The sequence below is a fragment of the Peromyscus californicus genome, unplaced genomic scaffold (genome assembly GCF_007827085.1).
Source record: "Peromyscus californicus insignis strain IS unplaced genomic scaffold, ASM782708v3 Scaffold_10__1_contigs__length_136768540, whole genome shotgun sequence".
NCBI classification, from domain to species: Eukaryota; Metazoa; Chordata; class Mammalia; order Rodentia; family Cricetidae; genus Peromyscus; species Peromyscus californicus.
In genome coordinates this window covers 105,677,904-105,697,791 of record NW_026294391.1, presented here as the reverse complement: position 1 = coordinate 105,697,791, position 19,888 = coordinate 105,677,904, and the positions used below count along the sequence as shown (strand labels likewise).

Genomic DNA, 19,888 nt, shown 5'->3' with positions numbered 1-19,888 from the left:
CATGAGGCTTCCACAGCATCACCAAATATTTGAGAACTATGGACTTTGGGACTAGATCTTCCTGAACAAGCTTCTTTTCTTCAATGCTGATGATGGAATCAGAGCCTCACAGGTGAAGCTGTGTGCCTAATCTTTGAACAAGCATAGACTCAAGCAAATATTAATTTTTAATTTAATACTTTGTCCATGATCCAAAAGTATCAATTTAGTCACAAAAAAACCATAATTGTGCTTTAAAATATTCTAACTGAAGGGTTTAAGAAGAGCACATCATTTTACTGGTGCTTCTTAGTTTTGTTTTGTTTTTAATTCTTGAGATTATAATTACAACATTTCTTCCTTCCCTTTTCATTCCCTGCTCTCCTATAATATTTTATTGCATGCATATATGTATATACCTATAATTCCTAATTACAACTTGTTGAATCTGTGTAATGCTATTTGTATGTACATTTTCAGGGCTGGCCATTTGGCACTGGACAACCAATTAGTGTACTCTTCTCTGGGAGAAACCACTTCCTCCTCTTCCAGCTTTACTCAGTTGCCTGTGATTCTTTGTATAGGACTACAGACTTGTACCCTTTTTCTGTCCAGTTTGGCACGTCCATTGGTGGTGTATGTGAACTTCTATTTGCCCTTTGGTATATGGGGCTAGGCCTAAGTCGTTTTTGGATATAAAACTCATTTTATATGCTTGTGCTAGTGTTGATATTGTAACTTCTAGTCTCTGTTGCTGTAGTGAACTTTTTGTCTAAACTGATGCTAAACTGTCATTAATTTTTTAACCCTCTCCACTTTCATTCTTTGTAATCAAGTGGTGACTCTATTTCAAAATATGCTAAGTAATGTTTCCCAAAAGCTTTCTCCTGTTTCCTCCCAAATAATACCATTTAATGCCTGAAGCTGAAGAGTCTCATCCATATCTTTAGATAATGCATGATGCTTTCTAAATTGGAGTGGAAACAGCTAAAGCTATGCTGTCTGCTGTACTTCTTCCACAGCTTCAACATTCAGTACCTTGTGAACATGGCATGGGTAGAATCTCATTAAGGAGAATGATATTAAATGCTCAATGAATTGGGTGCATAGAGCTATCCTGCACCAAGGTAAAGATTTGCTCTCTACCTACTGGGCTTCTGAACAATTCTCTAAGTCTTTGGTGGTAGACAGTAACAACTTTCTTTCTTTATTGAAAAACAGTGCCCAAACTTTGTAGCTAAAATATAAAGCCACATTTCCTACAGTCGTTTTCAATAGGAATTTTTTTAAGGTGACTTTGTTCAAGATGGCAACAGAATAGCTCTAGGGACTAGGTCAAGATCATCTCATTATCTTCCTACCTCATGTGTTTTTTACCAACTCCTAATTTTTTCCCATGATTTTGCTTAAGGAAGAAATTAAAATTGATCCGATACATAAATGCCTACCTCAATGTTCAGGACTTCAGAAGTTCACCTAACTAGGACTCTGTATTTGAAAAAAAGCTAATACGTTAGGAATTAATTACAGTGATGACATTTCAAACATGAAAAGAAAAGGAAGGGCATCCTCTTTTATTGGGTCATATGGACAGCACCCCATCTATCATGTAACTTCTGGAACATTCAGAGTTACATAGGTTAAAAACAAAACCTAACTTTTTTTTTCAGTCTCTGCACAACTCTGAACAAATCATCTACAAACTTAGGAACAGAGCAACCTGGATCTGACAGCACAAGCATACCATGCATTCTTTTCTTTCTGTTTTATTCTGCATTGCTAAAATAGCACACTTGTCAAAGCAGCCAGGTACAGTGGGGTTCAGCACAACTAAAATCGTATCAAAAAAAGAACAGTTAAATTATAAGGTAATAGTACAACTCTCACATCCAGTACCTTATTGTCATCTCACAAGCAAGCTGACAGGTGAGCCAGCCCACCAGTACAGTGTTGATGAAAAATACTGACATCTTCACTTGGCTGCTACACACACACACTAAACCTGACTTTGGCAAATTCAAACTTCATGCAGAGCTTGAAGTGTAGAGAACAGAGGAACTGAAACAGTTTTCTTCCTTCTCTGTCCCTGTGCCCACAATACAGGAAGACAAAGATCATACAGCAGAGCAGGGGAGATAACAGAGGTGCCAAGAGACAAAGAGCTAAGTAATGGGCCCCCATTTATGAGCAGAAGAATCTGCTTATGTGCTGCCTGTCTCTTCCACCTGACCTTAAGGTCCATAACAACAGGATTTTGTATACTTTGTTCATCACTGCATCCTCAGTGACTGGCACACAGTGGGTGTTAAATATATGTATATATATTTTAGTGAACGAATAAATGGCTGGAAATAAGGCTGTCAAGAAAATAATCTGAAATTTTCTGTCTGTGTTTTTGTCTCTCTGTCTGTCTCTGTCTGTCTGTCTGTCTGTCTGTCTCTCTCTCTCTCTCTCTCTCTCTCTCTCTCTCTCTCTCTCACACACACACACACACACACACACACACACACACACGCACGCATGCGTGTGTGCATGCATGCACGTATGCACAAAATGCTTTTACATACCTTTGGCCCACCTTAAAAACTACAGTGTGAGCCGGGGCGGTGGTGGCGCATGCCTTTAATCCCAGCACTTGGGAGGTAGAGGCAGGCGGATCTCTGTGAGTTCGAGGCCAGCCTGGTCTCAAAGCGAGTCCCAGGAAAGGTGCAAAGCTACACAGAGAAACCCTGTCTCGAAAAAACAAAAAACAAAAAAAAAAAGCAAAAAAAAAAACTACAGTGTGAAGGAGTGTTAGTACAATAATCATGAGGTCTGATTTGAACTCCATCTTTTACCACTAAATGGCTTCCTTTCTCTAAGTCTAAGTCTTATTTTCTCCATCTGTCAAACAGAATTGAGCCAGGGGACGCCCCCCCCCCAAGTAGTCATTTCCAGCCTTAACGTTCATTGCTCTAAATAAAAGCCTAAAATAAATAAATAACGAATAGATAGATGATAGATAGATAGATAGATAGATAGATAGATAGATAGATAGACAGACAGACAGATAGAAGCTCCTTTGAAGAAAAGCAGAGCTCATTTTTGTGAAAGAAGGAAGATCTTGAAGTCTCGATAGGAGGAGGTATTTGTTCTTACTGTTTTTAAAATAATCTCCAAAATAAAAATCATAGTAGAGAAAGAGAGCTTTATATTTTAGAGAAAACTTTTTGAATATAGATGCCATTTAAATCAAACACAAAAACATTGAAAGCTAGGAAAACTGTCAGCCAAGGTTGAAAGGGTCTTCTTTTCTAAACTTGTCACCTCCTGAGATCTCTGAAAAGTGACAGGATTTTGCATGTGGATGCCCTGTCTGAGATGCTAATTGTCTGCATTCCAAATGCCCTAGGCTATTCTGGAGCCCAGGTAGATTAAAAGAATGATGCCAGGGGTGGTCAGTTCTGTAGAGCAGATGTGACATTTCAGAATCTTTTTCTCTAACCTTTCAAAACTCTCTTTGTTCCTCCACCAGCTTATCTAAGAAGTGTGAATTCTCCTGTGACCATGTTATGATGTGGTGAGTTTACACATTCTCTTAGCACTAAAATTTACTTCCTTTACAAAAATAAGAAAAAAAAAAACTCTTTTAGAACAAGAAAGAGAAAGAGAGAGAACCACCTTTCGCTAACACCTAAGTTTATTTATGAGGCTATTTTTTCTAAATGCCCTCTTCAACAAGGGAAACAGACACAAGGTTGCTGTGGGTATTTGTTTAAACCTATTGAGTAAATATATTATTCTTCCAGCTACTCATGACCTTCTAGTGTATGTCAGATACAATAGTTGGTACTTGGTTAGAGAGAAGAAAAACATAGTACCTGTCCTCAAAGAGGTTCACAGAAGGATGCAAACAGACAGTTACATTCAGGTTCCTGTGTTGAGTGATTGATGCCCAGCTGGTGGCACTATCTTGGTAGAGGGTAGAAATGTGAAGAGGTGGGGGCCTACCTGGAGGAAGTAAATCATTGGGCATATACTTCTGAAAGGTACATCTAAATCCAGTGCACATAATTTCATTCTCTTCCTCTCTCTCCCCTCCCCACTCTCCCCTCCCCCTTTCTTCTTCCGCCTCTCCATTTTCCTCACCATCTCACTCCCGATTCCAGGTCCTCATAAAGTATACTACTCCTCCACACCCTCTTCTTTTCCATGATGCTGTGTCCCCACTGAGTCCTCTGAAACCATAAGACAAATTATTCCTGACTTGAATTGTTTGGTCAAGTATTTTGTCATAGCAGTACAAAAGTAACTAATACAAGCTATGATAAAGGAGAGGGTGGAGCTCTCAAAGCACGGGCAGTACTACACCTAGTTCAAATTTTATTCTGAATGAATACAACCTACATGACACGGCCATGTCTGTCTCATTCCATCTGCTATGTATACTTTACTTGTCTCCTTTGCCTGATTTTGCCTCCATCTTGAATTCAAAGCACCCTAATTCTAGCTGAAATAGCATGTTCCTGGGCTTCTAGGTTTTATTTGTCAGTGTGTCTTGGAAAGGTCTGGTTGGGATGGTCTGCTGTTCAGGTTTCCAGACCCAGAATCTAGACCATCAGTTATCCACCCATCTATCCAAACTAACAGCACTTTCTGAGTAATCTGTTGCTAAAGTGATCTAGACAGGTTCAATGGCACATACCTGTAAGTCCAGCAATTTGGGAAAATTCATTTAAGCCCAGAAATGTAGATCCAGCCTGGGCAACCATAGAAGAATTCTTTAAAAATGGAAAATAAATAATCTAGGATATCTTCTATCCAAGTAAGAAATTGCTACACAGAAAAAAGTTTTATCGCCCAGTCTCCTTTTCTAGATCAAATGAAGGCAAGCCTTTGGCACTTTTACTTACCTTTTCTGTGAGTATAAACAAGATAGTTTGTCCAATTTGCCTGGAACCTAACAGATGCTTAAGAGCGTTTTGCTATGAGCTTGGGAACCCCCTAGGGAGACAGGGTTGATGCCATTTTCCTCTTAGTGCACATAGATTCAAACACAGTACCTGACATCTGGTTAGCATTATTCTTGCCTTCCCTATATACAGAGAACCTTCTACAGAGTGTGACATCTGATTTGATTCCAAGGGCATGCCATTTTTGTCATTGACCTCTTTTACATGATCATTTACTGATGTTTATCAAATGGTCTGCCTCATTCTTGTTTGCAGAAAACAACTCCTCACACACCACTCCTTAGCTACTCATAAATAAATCTTCCTGTATATTTTCTTGCCTCATTAGCCCACTTACTTTCAGATAGTGACTAATTGAGTTATCTTTCTGCACCCCTTATTTCCGGGTGAGATATCATTTTTTTTAATGAAACTCTAACTTCGCATCTGAAAAGCTGATCTCTCTCTCTCTCTCTCTCTCTCCTCTCTCTCTCTCTCTCTCTCTCTCTCTCTCTCTCTCTCTCTCCTCTCTCCCTCCCTCCCTCCTCCCTCCCTCCCCTCCCTCCCTCCCCTCCCCCTCCCTCCCTCCCCTCCCTCCTCTCTCTCTCTCTCTCTCTCTCCTCTCTCTCTCTCTCTCTCTCCTCTCTCTCTCACACACACACACACACACACACACACACCCCTCAGCTCTACTCTTGGCTTAGTTTCCCTCATGATGTTCTCTCTCTTCTCTCTTCTCTGATGTCCTCGCCTCTCTTGCAGACAGCCCTGGCCATAACCAGGCTGCTTGCCGTGTTCGGTCTACTTTCTCTCTCTGCTCTGGACTCTTCCAGATGCCTCTGGCTGTCTTTCTTATATCTGCAATAAAAACCTTCCCCTTTACCATATCAAGGAGCAGTCATGTCATCAGTTTATACTCTTTAATCCACCGATAATTAAGAAAACGCCTTAGAGGCTTGCCTATAGCCCAAGCGTATAAAGGCATTTTCTTAATTGAGGTCCCCTCCTCTCAGATGACTCTAGCCCATGTCAAGGGGGCATAAAATTAGCCAGTGCATTGGGGATCAGAGAAATTCAGTAATTTCTGTGACAGAACATGGCTAAAAATAGAGGGAAGTATCTCAACTCATAGCTGTCTGATTCTAAAGCCCAGGTGTGGTGATAAATTGTGTCCCCCAATATATTGTGCACCCTAATAAAACTTATCTGGGATCAGAGAATAGAATAGCCACTAGATTAGACATAGAGGCCAGACAGTGGTGGCACATACCCTTAATCCTAGCATTCCGGAGGCAGAGATCCATATGGATCTCTGTGAGTTCAAGGCCCCACTGGAAACAGAGTCAGACATAGAGGCCAGACAGTGGTGGCACACACCTTTAATCCTAGAACTTAAGATCTCATGTCTTGCTTGGGAAAGGCACGGCTTTAATCCCAGAAAGGTATATAAGGCATGAGGACCAGGAACTGGAGGCTTTTAAGTTTAGAAGCTTTTTAGTGGCAGTTCAAGACCCTCAGGGGTGAGGAAATCAGAGGCTTTCAGTCTGAGGATTTGTGGAAACAGGATCGGATGAGGAATTGTCGAGGTGAGGTTGGCTGTGGCTTGTTCTGCTCCTCTGATCTTTCAGAATTTACCATAATATCTGGCTCCAGGTTTTTTATTAATAAGACCATTTAGCAATTTGTCTTATACCCAGGTTCTTTCCCAAGAAACCAGTTACTTTCTGTTGTATGATATTTTGTTTGTGTTCTGACAAATAAAGCTAAAATATCAGAGAATCAGAGCAGGCAGCCACCAGAAACTTCTTACTTCTAGGAATCCTTAAACCGAATGGGGAGTGGGGGCGACCCTGTCTCTATGAATCCTCAGACTGAATGGGGTGCCAAGATCCTGTCTCCACCTCCCTAGTGCTGAGATTAAAGGTGTGATCCACCACCGCCTGGCTCTGGTTCTCTTTTAGACTGATTCAATCTCGTATAGCACAGGGTGGCTTTGAACTCCTGATCTTCCTGCTTTCCCCCTACCAAGTACTGGGATTAATGGTGTGTGCCACCACTGCCTGGCCTCTATAGTTAACTAGTGGCTAGCTCTGCCCTCTGATCTCCAGGCAAGCTTTATTTGTCAGAACACAAACAAAATATACAACTCTCTTTTATGTACCTATCCAAGAAGAAGGTAGTAATTTGAAGGCCTCAGTGGTTCAAGTTGCTTTGAAAGTTAGACTTCAAAGACCATACAAATAAATTAAAATATACAAAAAGTATGCATAGAATAATTGTTTTCATAGAGGTCTAAATGCGCGATAATGAACAGTAATCTCTTTTGAAGCCATAAAAGAAACAATTATACTTAGATCTAGAAAGAACTACTGATATATAAAACCCTGCTGGTACATTCCCAAGTCCCATTTGTGTCAATATTCCTAAAATTCCCAGGTGCTATAAGCACAAATGATTACGATAAAAATTTCCTGTACTAGTTGAGTGTCAACTTGAAGTCTTCAAGAAGTATTTCCTCCATGTCAGCACTCTGAAGTTTATAGTCCAAAGAGAGCCAAAACTACATATCAAATTGTCAACAGAACTTGGCAAATAATGTGTCAGTTCCCCACATGGTACTGGTTTTGTGGGCATGAAGAGATTGTGGAGTGCAGTAGAGGCACCTTTATAGGATTATGGGTAGGAGACTAGTGACAATGCCTTGAAGAACAGAAAGGCAATGTCTTAGTTAGGGTTTCTATTGCTATGAAGAAACACCACGACCATGACAACTCTTATAAAGAAAACATTTAATTAAGGTGGCAGTTTAGTTTCAGAGGTTTAGTCCATTATCATTATGGTGGGGAGCATGGGGGCTGGGAATATGGTAGTGTGCAGGCACACATGATACTGGAGAGGTAGCTGAGATTTCTCCATCTTGTGCAGGCAACAGGAATTGGCCTGAGACACTGGGTGGTATCTTGAGCATATATGAGACCTCAAAGCCTGCCTCCACAGTGACACATTTCCTCCAACAAGGCCACACCTACTCTAACAAAGCCACATCTCCTAATAGATCCACTCCCTTGGGGGCCATTATCTTTCAAACCACCACAGGCAGAAAGAGAATTTCTGTTTATGGGATATTAGGGAACCCCAAGGAAATAACACTACAGAGATTCTTGGTACAGAGCAGGACTGGACTCCCTGTACAAGGGCTCCAACTTGGGCAGAACCACCCACTCCACCTTTTCACCCTTTGTCCCTTCCACTCACCATCCCACCCCCAAAAGCTTCACAGAAGTGCCTGGAATTCCTGGATCTTCACCAGAAGAGGAAGGGTCCTCCAATAGTAGCTAACATTGACTATCCTACACTTCAATAGGATGGAAGAAGATGATGATTTGAGATGCTACCATCTGAGCCAACCCTCCCCAAAATACAAACCACACAAAAGACACATCATGAAAGTTGACACTCTTTATTGTTCGTTAGTAGCAGCAAAAGAAAGAGAGAATCTGAAAAGGTAGAATGTGGTTAATGCAGAATAATTCAAGGAACTAAGTGACTGCTTTAGTTCAGACTGGCAACAAAGCTAAACCCCCCACCCCTGGCTCCTTCCTGGTAGTTTATCTCACTTGGCATGAGAGCATGTAAATGAATGGTTTGTTTACTCAAATTCACTTATGAAAGTCTCTAAATAACTGTTTCATGAAATATATCAAATTTATCATATAGAATTTAACATTACAATCTCCAACACTCTTAAGCTAGCCCATCATCCTAGTGAAGAATGAAATTCTAACAAAACTAGTTTGTTCTTGAGTGACCCCATACTGTGTGCCAGTAATCTTTTCTTCTCTTACATTTAACTTGTCTTTGCTTTAGCTAGTGGGAGTCTCACTGAACTACAGGGCCCATGAGAATTAAGATGTTTCTTTCGGCTCTTGGGTGGTATTATAATTGAGCAAGTTCAGCTTCCTCAGCAACAAGCAAATTTGTGGAGATGTGATATCTAAACACTGCTTTAACCTATAAACTTTAGAAAAAAAAACAAAAGAAAAACAGTATTTTCAAGAAAGAGTTCTATTTCCAAAATTCAATGCAGATTATAATTTTGAGTGTTCCTAGTCAATATGTGGTATTTTCAGGAAAAGAAAATTAAGAAGGAAACAGAAGTGGAGAATTAAAAAAAAAAAGATTTCATCTTCTTTACTTCAGAGTGTCATTTCATCAGGAACAGCCATCAGGAATTCACCACCTGAAAAACTGCAAAATGGAAATGCTATTAGGAAGAAATCTTGGCTTAAGGAATGCAGTATTGAAAGGGAGCCCTTCTTTGTCCAAATAAATGAAAAAATAATATACATATTTTAAATGTTATGGTTGTTATTTAAACAAAACAACACCAACCTATATAAAGCATAGACTTTCTTTTCCATACTGAACAGTATAATCAAGATAGCTTTTAATGTTAATTAAAAAAAAAAAAAACAGGCTAGGCCATGGTGGTGCATCCCTTTAATTCCAGCACTTGGGTTACAGGACAGCCAGAACTGTTACACAGAGAAACTCTGTCTCATAAATAAATAAATAAATAGATAGATAAATAAATAAATAAATAAATAAATAAATAAATAAATAAATAAATACTTTTATATATTTTTGTAGAGGACTAAAAGGTTATTTTGTCTGTAAGCACATTATTTTTGATGGGGAAGGAGTTGTTAGGAGACTGGTTTCCTTTACTTACCTTCTGCAATCAGTGTGTTTGTCCTCCATCCTCAGCTGCCATATAAGCTCTGCACTTATAGCAGACTTGGAGCAAGGAAAAATTCATAGCTTTACACCTTGGCCAGACCCCGATGCTGAGGCAGGCTGGGATTCGGGAGCTGCTCCCATTTGTGGTTTCCTATCCTTCTTCCGTAGCTGAGGCTGTTGTTTCTTTGGGCTGTCTCTCACCACTTGGCTCCAGCTCTCCCACACATGGGTTGGCTGGACCTCCTTCACACCTTTTTTGATTTGACTTCTCCTCGAGCCCAAGGGAAGCAGAGGTGTTGCCTGGGGACATTTTTCACTTTGGCTGTGGAGCTCACCTTCCTCAGGAAGATGTAGTTCCTGGAGACTCTGCAGGCTGTCTACAGTATTACTGTATGCTGCTGCTGCTGCTGCGGCGGCGGCTGCTACTGCTGCTGTTTTTTCTTCTCCTTTTTCTTCTGTACCATCTGCTGCTGCTGCTGCTGCTACTACTTCTGCTGGTACTGCACGTGTTACTTCCTTCTCTCTGTTCTCTTCTTCCTTTCCATTTTCTTCTTTTTTTTCATTATCATTTCCAGTATCCACTAAGGTAGCCCTCTCCTGGGTTCTTCGTGGACCTTGCCCTTGAATGTGGCTTCTATTGTCTCCCCTGGTATCTGTCCCCTGCGACTTCTCTGGGCGTCCCTCCTGTCTGAAGTCTCTGATGTTCCCTGGAGGAAAAGAACGCTGGATGGCTGGAGGAGCTTCAGCAGCCATGTAGCTTCTCTGGTCCCGTAGACCAGCTGGATCCTGGGAGCATGGTGCAGCAAATGGACTTGATTGATACACAGGAGGCATCTGAACTGGAACTACAACACCTTCTGTTTCCATGACTACTGGAGGTGAAAAGGGCATCACGAATGGAGATCCCATTAGGAATTGTGGATGTGGTGGGAATTGGTATGGAACTGGAACTGGCACAGAAGGTTGCATGGCCAGGGGCCAGGAACTTGTTCTTCCCGGCATGTAAAAAACATTTGTTGCAGCTGATGCCTGTGCCTCCAAATAGTGCCTGTCGTACCCACCCATTGCACCCATAACTCTTGCATGATCTGGATTCAGAGGCACCACTGAAGCACCAAGCTGCTGGGTTTGAGCTCTCGGCACCATATCTTGAACCATCGTAGCCATCTGGGCAGACCTCTCAGCATGGTACAGCCTCCTGCGCAACGCATCACATTCCCTCATGGCCTGCTGTAGGGCAGCTTGAGTGGAAAGCAATTGGGTGACTGCCTCCTCTCGCTGTTGACTCAGCTGCCACAGCTCTGAGACTGAGGCTCTGGGAGCCGAGGGGTGCTGCCCTATTGTATTTTGTGGCAACCCTACCATATAAGCCTGCTGCTCACGCTGCCTCTCACCTACTCGCACGCTCAGGGCCAAGGCACTCCAGGTGCAGGCCCTTTTGAAAGAACGTGGCACCTGAGGGTCAATCAGAATGGTGCAAAGCTGGTCTTCTATTTCATTCCAGGGTCGCATGCGGAAAGCCGTGTAGAATTCAGGCCCACCTCCATTCATGAGGATTTCATTGTTAATAAATCTAATCACTTCACTGTGGCGAAAGCCACTGGAGTGGTCCCCCAAGTCCACCGCCATGGTCAATGAGGCCTAGTCACTCTAGCATCTGACACACTTCTGTCGCTGTCAAACAACGGTCACAGATACAGGCTGTGCCATCAATCTGTTCCCCTGTTCCCACTGGCTCAGTCCTAGACTGGTCTTTGTCCAGTCTCACAAAAATCAAAGCCAATCCTCTCACCACCTCAGCCTCCCGATAGCATCGAGGACGAGGACGAGGACGAGGACAACGGCAAACGCAGTAATGGCGGCAAGGCAGCAACGCTGACAGAGCAGCACTGACGTAAGACAGAACGTCACCCTTATGAACATCACAGAGAGGGGCAGGTGCCTAGAAGGCACGCCCCCTAGAAGGCACGCCCCCTAGAAGGCACGCCCCTTGGTACAGCGCCACCTACTGGGAGCACAAGTAAGGTGGCATTTGCAGGGACAGCAATGAGCCACCAGCCAGTGGCTTGGTTAACAGAAGCTTGGGAAAGAAAACAGCCAAGATAATGGAAAGAATTCATAGCCAAGAGTTAAAGTTGAATATGAGTGCATAAGGGCTGCTCACATCTCAGCTCTGACTCTTTCGCTGTTTTATTGTGGTTTGGGTTTTGCTGTTCTGAGTCCTGTAGTGGAGAGCTTGCCCTTGATTAGATACCTCAAGGCTCTGGGTTCTATAACCAGTGTGGTAAGAATATTGAAAGCTTCTGGTCCGACACGTAGTTGATACTTGGTATGCTTTTAAATTGGGCTTGGCGACTGACATCTGCAATCCCAGCATTCTGGCGGTTTAGGCAGAAAGTACAAAGGGTTGTAGGGCAGCTTGAGCTATTTAGAGTGAAACCCTACATCAAAAACAATTCCCAGAGATAATTATAGTTAGTGAATGAAGTAAGCCGGTCTCACATAGATACGTTTTGTTGTTGTTGTTGTTGTTGTTGCTGTTGTTTAATTTTTGAGATTATAATGTAATTACATTTCTCCATTCCTCTCTCCAAAGCCTCCCACATACTGCCTCAGTCCTACTCTCTTTCAAATTCATGGCCTCTTTTTTCATTATTTATTAGAGCATGCATATATGTGTGTGTGTGTGTATATATATATATATATATATATATATATATATATATATATATTCCTAAATATAACCTGTTTGGTCCATATATTGTTACTTACATGCATGTTTTCAGATATGTATTTTTATTTTTTCTAATTTTATTGGTAGTACTTGTGTGCCTGTATGTGTGATGTGTATGAGTGGGCACACATGTCGGTCAAAAAACAAGTTGGTGGGGTTGGTTCTCTCCTTCCACCTTTACATGGGTTCTCAAGCCCAGATTCAGGCCATAGGCTTGCATGGTGAGTACCTTTATTTGGTGAGCCAGCTTTCTAGCCCCATAACAAATACGTTAATAACAATTTTTCTCTCATTTGTAGGTTCTAACTTCTATATATCCACGAGATCACATATGTACAGATGACATGAAAGTAAAAGCAAAACTGGAGAACAAAGAGAACTAATAAGAGAGGGAAAGTGAAGGGTGTAGTCAGGGGTAAAAAAGGAATACACTCCAAGTACATTATCTACTTTCATGAACATGGCCTTATGGTAACCCTGTAGAACAATAATTTCTTTAATTCACCTCCTACACTCTTTTTTAAATGCGTGTGTGTTTAGACACTTGTGGAGGTCAGGGGACAACTTGCTGCCGTCAGTTCTCTTTCTACCATGTGAATCCTGAGGGTGGAACTCAGGTCATCAGTCTTGGCAGCAACAGCTTTAACCCTAGCCAGCACTTCAGTCCCATCTTAGACTCTTTACTAAGTTACTGCTTCAATCCTTCCAAAAGGTCAGCCCCGACAGCTGCTAATTTCCTTCTTCATCCTGAGCAGACAAACTCGGAATGTCTGTCAGGAAGAATATCAAGTCACTGAGCCATGAAACCCCTGAACGCTCATTTGTTATGCCCTTCCACCAAGCCAAAGGTGGTGGTGCACAGCTGTAATCCCAACATCTGGTCCTTCCTGGACCCCTTCTCATGTGCTTCTGAGAAAAATATTTGTTTTACGTTGTCTGTTAGGCCTATTTTTAAATGGCTATTTTTAAAGCTACCATTTTTATATTAACACTTTGATCAATCTTTCTTTGCATCCTTACATGTGAAATATTAAAGTCTCTAACTATTGTAGAACTGCTTGATATACTTATAGTATATCCACTTATATATGTATTTGGAGGCTTTTCTGTTAGATTCCTATATGCTTATAATAATATATCTTCTTGATAGATTATTTTATTTCTCATAGAGCTTAATTAATTTTAGTTAGCATACAAAATAATGGGTTTCATTATAACATTTCATATGTAATAGCATTGTACTTTGTTTTAGATCCAGCTTCTTAAACTGTGGATTATATGGGATTGTGTAATCAAATTGGGGGTGAAGAAAAAGTAGACAAGAGTAAAAGTGTTTTGGATGCAATGACAAACAAAAATTAATTCAAAATTAAACTTGTAATGAATCCAAAGTGTTTCTGGAGTACTCAGCTGTGCTGCGTCTAAATACACAATATGAAAGCTGCACTGCATGTGCTGTTATGCCACAGTAACTGCTACCTGAATGACCTAGACTCATGTTTGAGACTACTTTATATTATTTCAGTGCTGTTCTTTTTTTTTAAATAAACATGCAAATTTTCTTTTCCTATAAAAATATAATGATCTAATTGTGGAAAACTAAGAATTTTAATATTTTCCTTACATCATTGCTCAACATGTATTAAATTATCATAGAATTATATTGTGTTACAATGTTTGCTTTTTTAAATTGCTGTTTGAGTTTCTGAGTTTCATAGAAATAATTACTCTTTGAATTTTGGCTTGAGATTAGGATAAAATTTCCAATAATTTTTTAAATAACCCTAAATATATTTCTGTCATTTTATACTCTATTTATGTGCAGTTGTGGTCTCAGCATTGATGGTTATAAAATAAAACTACTGATTAACTCTGAAAAATGTTGAAGATGCTCTATATTCTGCAGTATCAACTATTCAACCAAGATTTAACTCTTCATGTAAAAATAATCAAATATATGCATTTCATTACTATGTAAATTTGCTTTCACCTTTAATAAATGATCAATCTATATGTCTACCAAAGGAGTGTTTTTAAACACATTTCTTTATAATTTATTATCAGTAAATGTTTGATTTTTGTATAACTATTTTACATATCTACCCAGGTTGTGAAAAAATTGTTGAAGAAAAAAATAAGTTGGTAATGGAAAAGGTTTAAGAAATCTGGCTTTCAATTAAGCCTTTTAACATACTATAAACTCCAAAGGACTTCTTGGGAAGTCCCCCCAGTGTGGCTTTGATGGTTGCAGTCCACTAGCATATCTCTGACACTGGTTCCATGTTCTGCCTGCAGTTTTCCTTGGCAGATATTCCACATGGCCAGCATTTCTTTTTGAGAAGCCCACTTCAGCTAATGTTTCACTCTCACAGTTTCACACATAATCTCTTCGTGGTCTGCTTGCAGGGACCCTTAACTTTGCCCATATTGCCTGGCCTCCCAGGATTTCTTTTGAATTGTAGGTAGAAGCCGCTATGATCCTATAACACTGAATTTTGCATGCTTGCCAAACCACTATCACATGGATGGGGCCAAGATTATTGCCCACTTAATCACTAGCCATGCATCTTTCAACCACAGCTACAATGGCCTCTGAATGTTTAGGATGCTGAGTATGTTGAAACAAATTCTGGTGCAACAACTTCATAGGTAGCCCAGTATAACCTTGACTCATTTTAACTTCATAGTTTATTCTACATCACGTTTGCCCTATTTGTATCTATGTTTGTAGGTGGTATAGTAGTTATCTCTTTTTTATTGTTTTTATATGTGGTATGTTTGAGTATTATTATTTACTTTTCTCTGAGTGGTATTGGGGATTGAGCCCTCAAGAACAGGGTGCTCATTAAGAAGATTTATCCTGACAGACACAAATCTTAAACACAAAAGTATGAAAAGAAAAACATATGACTCCTCTTAAGATTCACAACCCTTCAAAAAGCAAATCCAAATTTATTGAAATGACTAAAATACCAGACAACGAAATCAGAAAGTTTATACTAAAAATTGATCAAAGAGAACCCAGACTCTGAATGACAAAAATCACATGTTCTCACTCATATGCAGATCAGAACTTCTAATGTTTATATTATGCAAATATGGTGGCATGAAATGGTTATGAAACTAGATAGGAGACTACTGGAGGGAAACAAGAGATAGTAAGAAAATGGAAAGAGGACAAAAGATCACCCATGGCATGAAAGCAGAGAGGAGTCTATTAGAGCTGGAAAAGCACAAGGGAAGAAAAAGGATGAGGAGGAAGAGAAACAATTAAAACCAACTTTGTTTGAAAAATGCCAGAATGAAACCTAATCCACATAAACTAATATATTTTCAATGTTAAAAAAAGATTTAAATAAATATGAAATAAAGAGGTTAGTTCAAGACATGAATTTTTAAAAAGCAACTTAGGTAAGATATTCAGCAAGGAGATACAGGTTCTAAAACAATAGAAACCTTAGAAGCCAAAGCCCAGTGAAACAAAAAACTCAGTGGAAATATCACCAACAAAATATAGGGAGATGAAAAAATGATGATCTACTGTACTGAGACAAAGAAACAAACTGCAGGGAGTGAGTGAAGTCCTGAGTGAATGTGCATTTTTTCACATCTCAAGAACCAAGGCCTCAGCCCCATGGGAGTAGAAAATCTTTCTTTGGGTCTGAGTGCATAGTTACTTTTCTATTGCTATAAGCAAAACAACATGTAAAAGAAAGCATTAACATTGGACTTGCTGTTTCAAAGAGTTAGAGTCCATGATAATAGAGCAAAGGTATGGTGGCAGGAACAGCTAAGAGCTCACATCTTGATCCACCACCATTAGGCAGAGAGGGGAACATTGGAAGCAGCAAGAATCTTTTGAACCCTCAAGCTAATCCCAGTGACACACCTCCTCCAACAAGGCCATACCTCCCAATCTTTCCCAAACAGTTCCACAAGCCAAGTATTCAAATACATGAGCCCATGGGAGCCATTCTCATTCAAACCACCACACCCATCTCATTAATCATACTGTCGTTACTTTTACTTCCTGCATCTTGGGACATGAGAGGCAAAGAAGAGTGGCTTAGCTCAGGCCTTTCCTGAGCATGTGTACAGTATAGGGCATGTGTGCGGCCCTTTCAAATATGTGCTTTACACATGGGCTTTTAAAAGCCTAGCTCCTGTAGGATGCTCCCTTGACCCTGAGAATGGTCTGAGTTGGACAGGCAAAGTAAAGGCAATTTTTTAAAAATCTTCCAGGGACCTACCATACAGACATAACAAATAACTATGATTTTCTGAAACTAAGGTCCATGTTGCTCCCTCTGTCACTTGGCAACTTATGCCAGGAGCACAGGCTGCTGGCATCGTAGATACTGTCCATTTGGTGTTGGTGAAGAGTAGTATAAGCATGCAATTTCAAACACCAGAGAGCTCATTTACTGCACTGCAGCCATTTCTTTCCTCTTTATCCACCCTCCATCCCCAATTGTGGAGTTCTTTATATGCATTCAGACTTATACAAAGACCACTTCTATTCTTACTAGCTTATTTACAGATGTGGCTAAACTGGCTGGCCAGTGAGCCCAAAAGGTCATCCTGTCTCTGCATTTTTACAAGTACTGAGTTACACACCCAGACTTTCCGTGGGGCTAGGGGTTCAAACGTAGGTACTCAAGAATGCACAGCAGGCAGGCATTTTACCTACTGAGCCATCTCTCCAGACCTGTAATTAGTTTCTTTACTTCCATCTCACCAACTAATCTTAATCCTTTGAGAGTGGAAATCGGTATTGTTTCATCTTTTTATTCTTAGCACCTAACAAGGTTCCAGTTCCATGCAGTGCTTACAAATGCCAAAGAGGTCAGCGTGAAAGTAACACAGAGGTCAGGGAAAGGAAAGGAAGGACATGGAACAAAGACTGCTGCAAGATATCTACAATCCTGGTTCAAAGGCAGACCCAAATGCAAAGACAAATCCATGTCATGGCTTTAATCCAGATAAAATAGTTTTTAGAAGATATATATGTTTCTTTACAAAAAACTACCAATAACAACAACAACAAAAAAAAAAACCTTACCATATCCAAGCTGGTGAAACTTTCTTTAGATAAAGTGATTTCATATATTATTAAGTTTTATAACATCTTGAAACTGTTCACAAGTTAAGGTAACCATGTTTCATAAATGTCCATGAGCTTTATATTTTTTCAGCTTCAAATAGGGTCTTATAGCTGAAGATATCACACATCTTCCTCTCAAGATTTAGAGGAATCAAGCCCGAACTGAGCTGGAAGCTTCTACCCTGCTGGCTACCACTCATAATCCCAGAAAGCACTCTGTAGGCTACTGGGGGAGAAAGGGCATCAATGGTCTTAACAGTCTGGGAACACTATGAACTCCACACTAACCTGCTAGGCATGATATACCAACTGATGGACTGAACAGACGGCTCGGGGGTTAAGAATAGGTACAGCTCTTGCAGAGGACTGGAGCTCTGTTCACAGCAGCTGCATCAAGTGGTTCACGACTTCCTGTAACCTCAGTTCCAGCAATCTGCTGTGGGCACCTGAACTAGTTTTGTATACCCACACACAGACACACATATACACAAGTGAAAATAAAAATATAAACTTGGAAACAGATAGTGTGCAACTTGTGCAATAATGGCATGACTTATGGGGGAAAATGATCTCTGCATGAATTCAAGGCTCCCTCCATAGGGTATTTGTGACTGATACGGCAAACTCAGTCAAAAGTCCATGACTGAAGATGTCCTTGGGGAGGAACTTCCTACTGTTGTTTAGGTAAATTGTCATGCACCAAACTTCTCTCTAATATTTAGGTTTATACCCATAGATGGATACAACTCTCAGCCTTAATCAGAGAAGCCTCTTTGCACTGAATGATGATGAATACAGAGATCCACAGCTGCTCAAGGTACTAAGAATAAGTGACAGTTGAATACTGAGTCCCAAACAGGATAGTCATACCACCTTCCTGGAAGACTAGGGAATATCATGAAAAAGGAATGGAAAAAATTTAAAAGCCAGAAGACAGGGAGAAGGGCTATAAAATGCTATATTCTGAGCATGTCATAGCCATTGGAATCATTATCTCTCAGCAGCTGTGGTTGCCTCCAATGGGCCAGTAAAATGCTAGGGCTATCATCAGTAAAACATGAACCAGGAAGGGCCTCAGGGGCCCTACTCCCTACATAACTATTGACTACTGGTATACTCTGGGGCAGAGGCAGTCATTGTCTTCAGTTGTGTTCCCACAAGTGAGTGCATCAGGCACCTATGGACAGTTCCAAACCATAGTCAATCAGCCCTGGCTAAATCCAATGGATAATAAAACAAAACAAAAGCCATAAATGCGAGAAAGGGACTTATAGGGAAGGGGATGTAGGAGGGAAATTGAGTAAGAGTAACTAGAATCCATTAAATGCATGTATAAAAATGTCTAAGAACAATTTAATTTAAAATATTTTAAATAGAATATGAATTTTTTAATTATTAAGATTTAAATACTTTTGCCCTTTGAGATTGTTATGGAACCAATTTCCACTGTTTTTAAACAGGAAGGTGATATACAATGGCCTGTAAAAAAAATGGAGCTTAAAAGGCAAATTTACTGAGATCATTCTTATTAAAACCTTTATGACATAAAATACTAGCACACTTCACTTTGCAGGTGAGCAAGTTTGCAAAGTGTGAATGTATGTTTACAAGAAAGTAGAACAATTCAATTGCATAAATTAATCAATCTGAGAAACCACATTAAAAACATAGCTTATTTGTACATGATTTTCAGTAAGTTCATATACTTTCAATTTTACTAAAACCTCTGTCACTAGGCCTTCATAACAACTTTAAATGATAATCATTGGTGATAAAGAAAGGAAAATAACATTTTAAAGTTCATCATATTAGTATGTAGCTACACTTGTGGAGATTTAATCTCCCAGCAATCAAAGGTGATAAATTGAATCAAGAAAGGGCATATATAGTACATAGAAGCTACATATGCTGAGTTCAGAGGAACAGGTTTCATGCTGCTTTGGGGAAATTGACTCCTTTTACTACATAAGCTTTCTTTTCTCGTACTTTGCACCCCCAGTGACCTTTTCAATACAGCAGCACAGCCAATGCCAATGAAAGAGAGGGAGCTTAACAGTTCATCTCAGAAGTACCAGAATGATGCTCCCTGAATTTTTTTTTTCATGTAAGCAGAATGCATGGCTGGATGATAATGGCACAGTGTCACATTATAAGCAAAGAAAAAATTACAATCAATTTTATCTGACCACTTTGATAACCAGTTATCATTGTAAATATGGTAAAAAGAAAGGAAGGAAGGAAGGAAGGAAGGAAGGAAGGAAGGAAGGAAGGAAGGAAGGAAGGAAGGAAGGAAGGAAGGAAGGAAGGGAGAAAGAAAAAAAGAAAAGAAATGAGCTGTAGAGAGTAAAGCATACAAATGCATTTCATCTTTGCTCTTTATTTCCCCCTCTCCTTATTAGA

The 19,888-nt window shown here is 40.1% G+C and overlaps 1 protein-coding gene across 1 annotated transcript; it reads right to left on the bottom strand.

Moving 5' to 3' along the window:
* Positions 1-9,643: 9,643 nt before the first annotated feature.
* Positions 9,644-12,255, bottom strand: LOC128115852 (testis-expressed protein 13D-like). Its single transcript, XM_052746970.1, has one exon. The coding sequence runs from the start codon at positions 11,277-11,279 to the stop codon at positions 9,726-9,728; it is 1,554 nt and encodes a 517-aa protein (XP_052602930.1). The 5' UTR covers positions 11,280-12,255; the 3' UTR covers positions 9,644-9,725.
* Positions 12,256-19,888: the final 7,633 nt, after the last annotated feature.

What these genes read in the sequence shown, in the direction of transcription:
- LOC128115852 (XM_052746970.1), bottom strand. Translation starts at nt 11,279, where the DNA reads ATGGCGGTGGACTTGGGGGACCACTCCAGTGGCTTTCGCCACAGTGAA.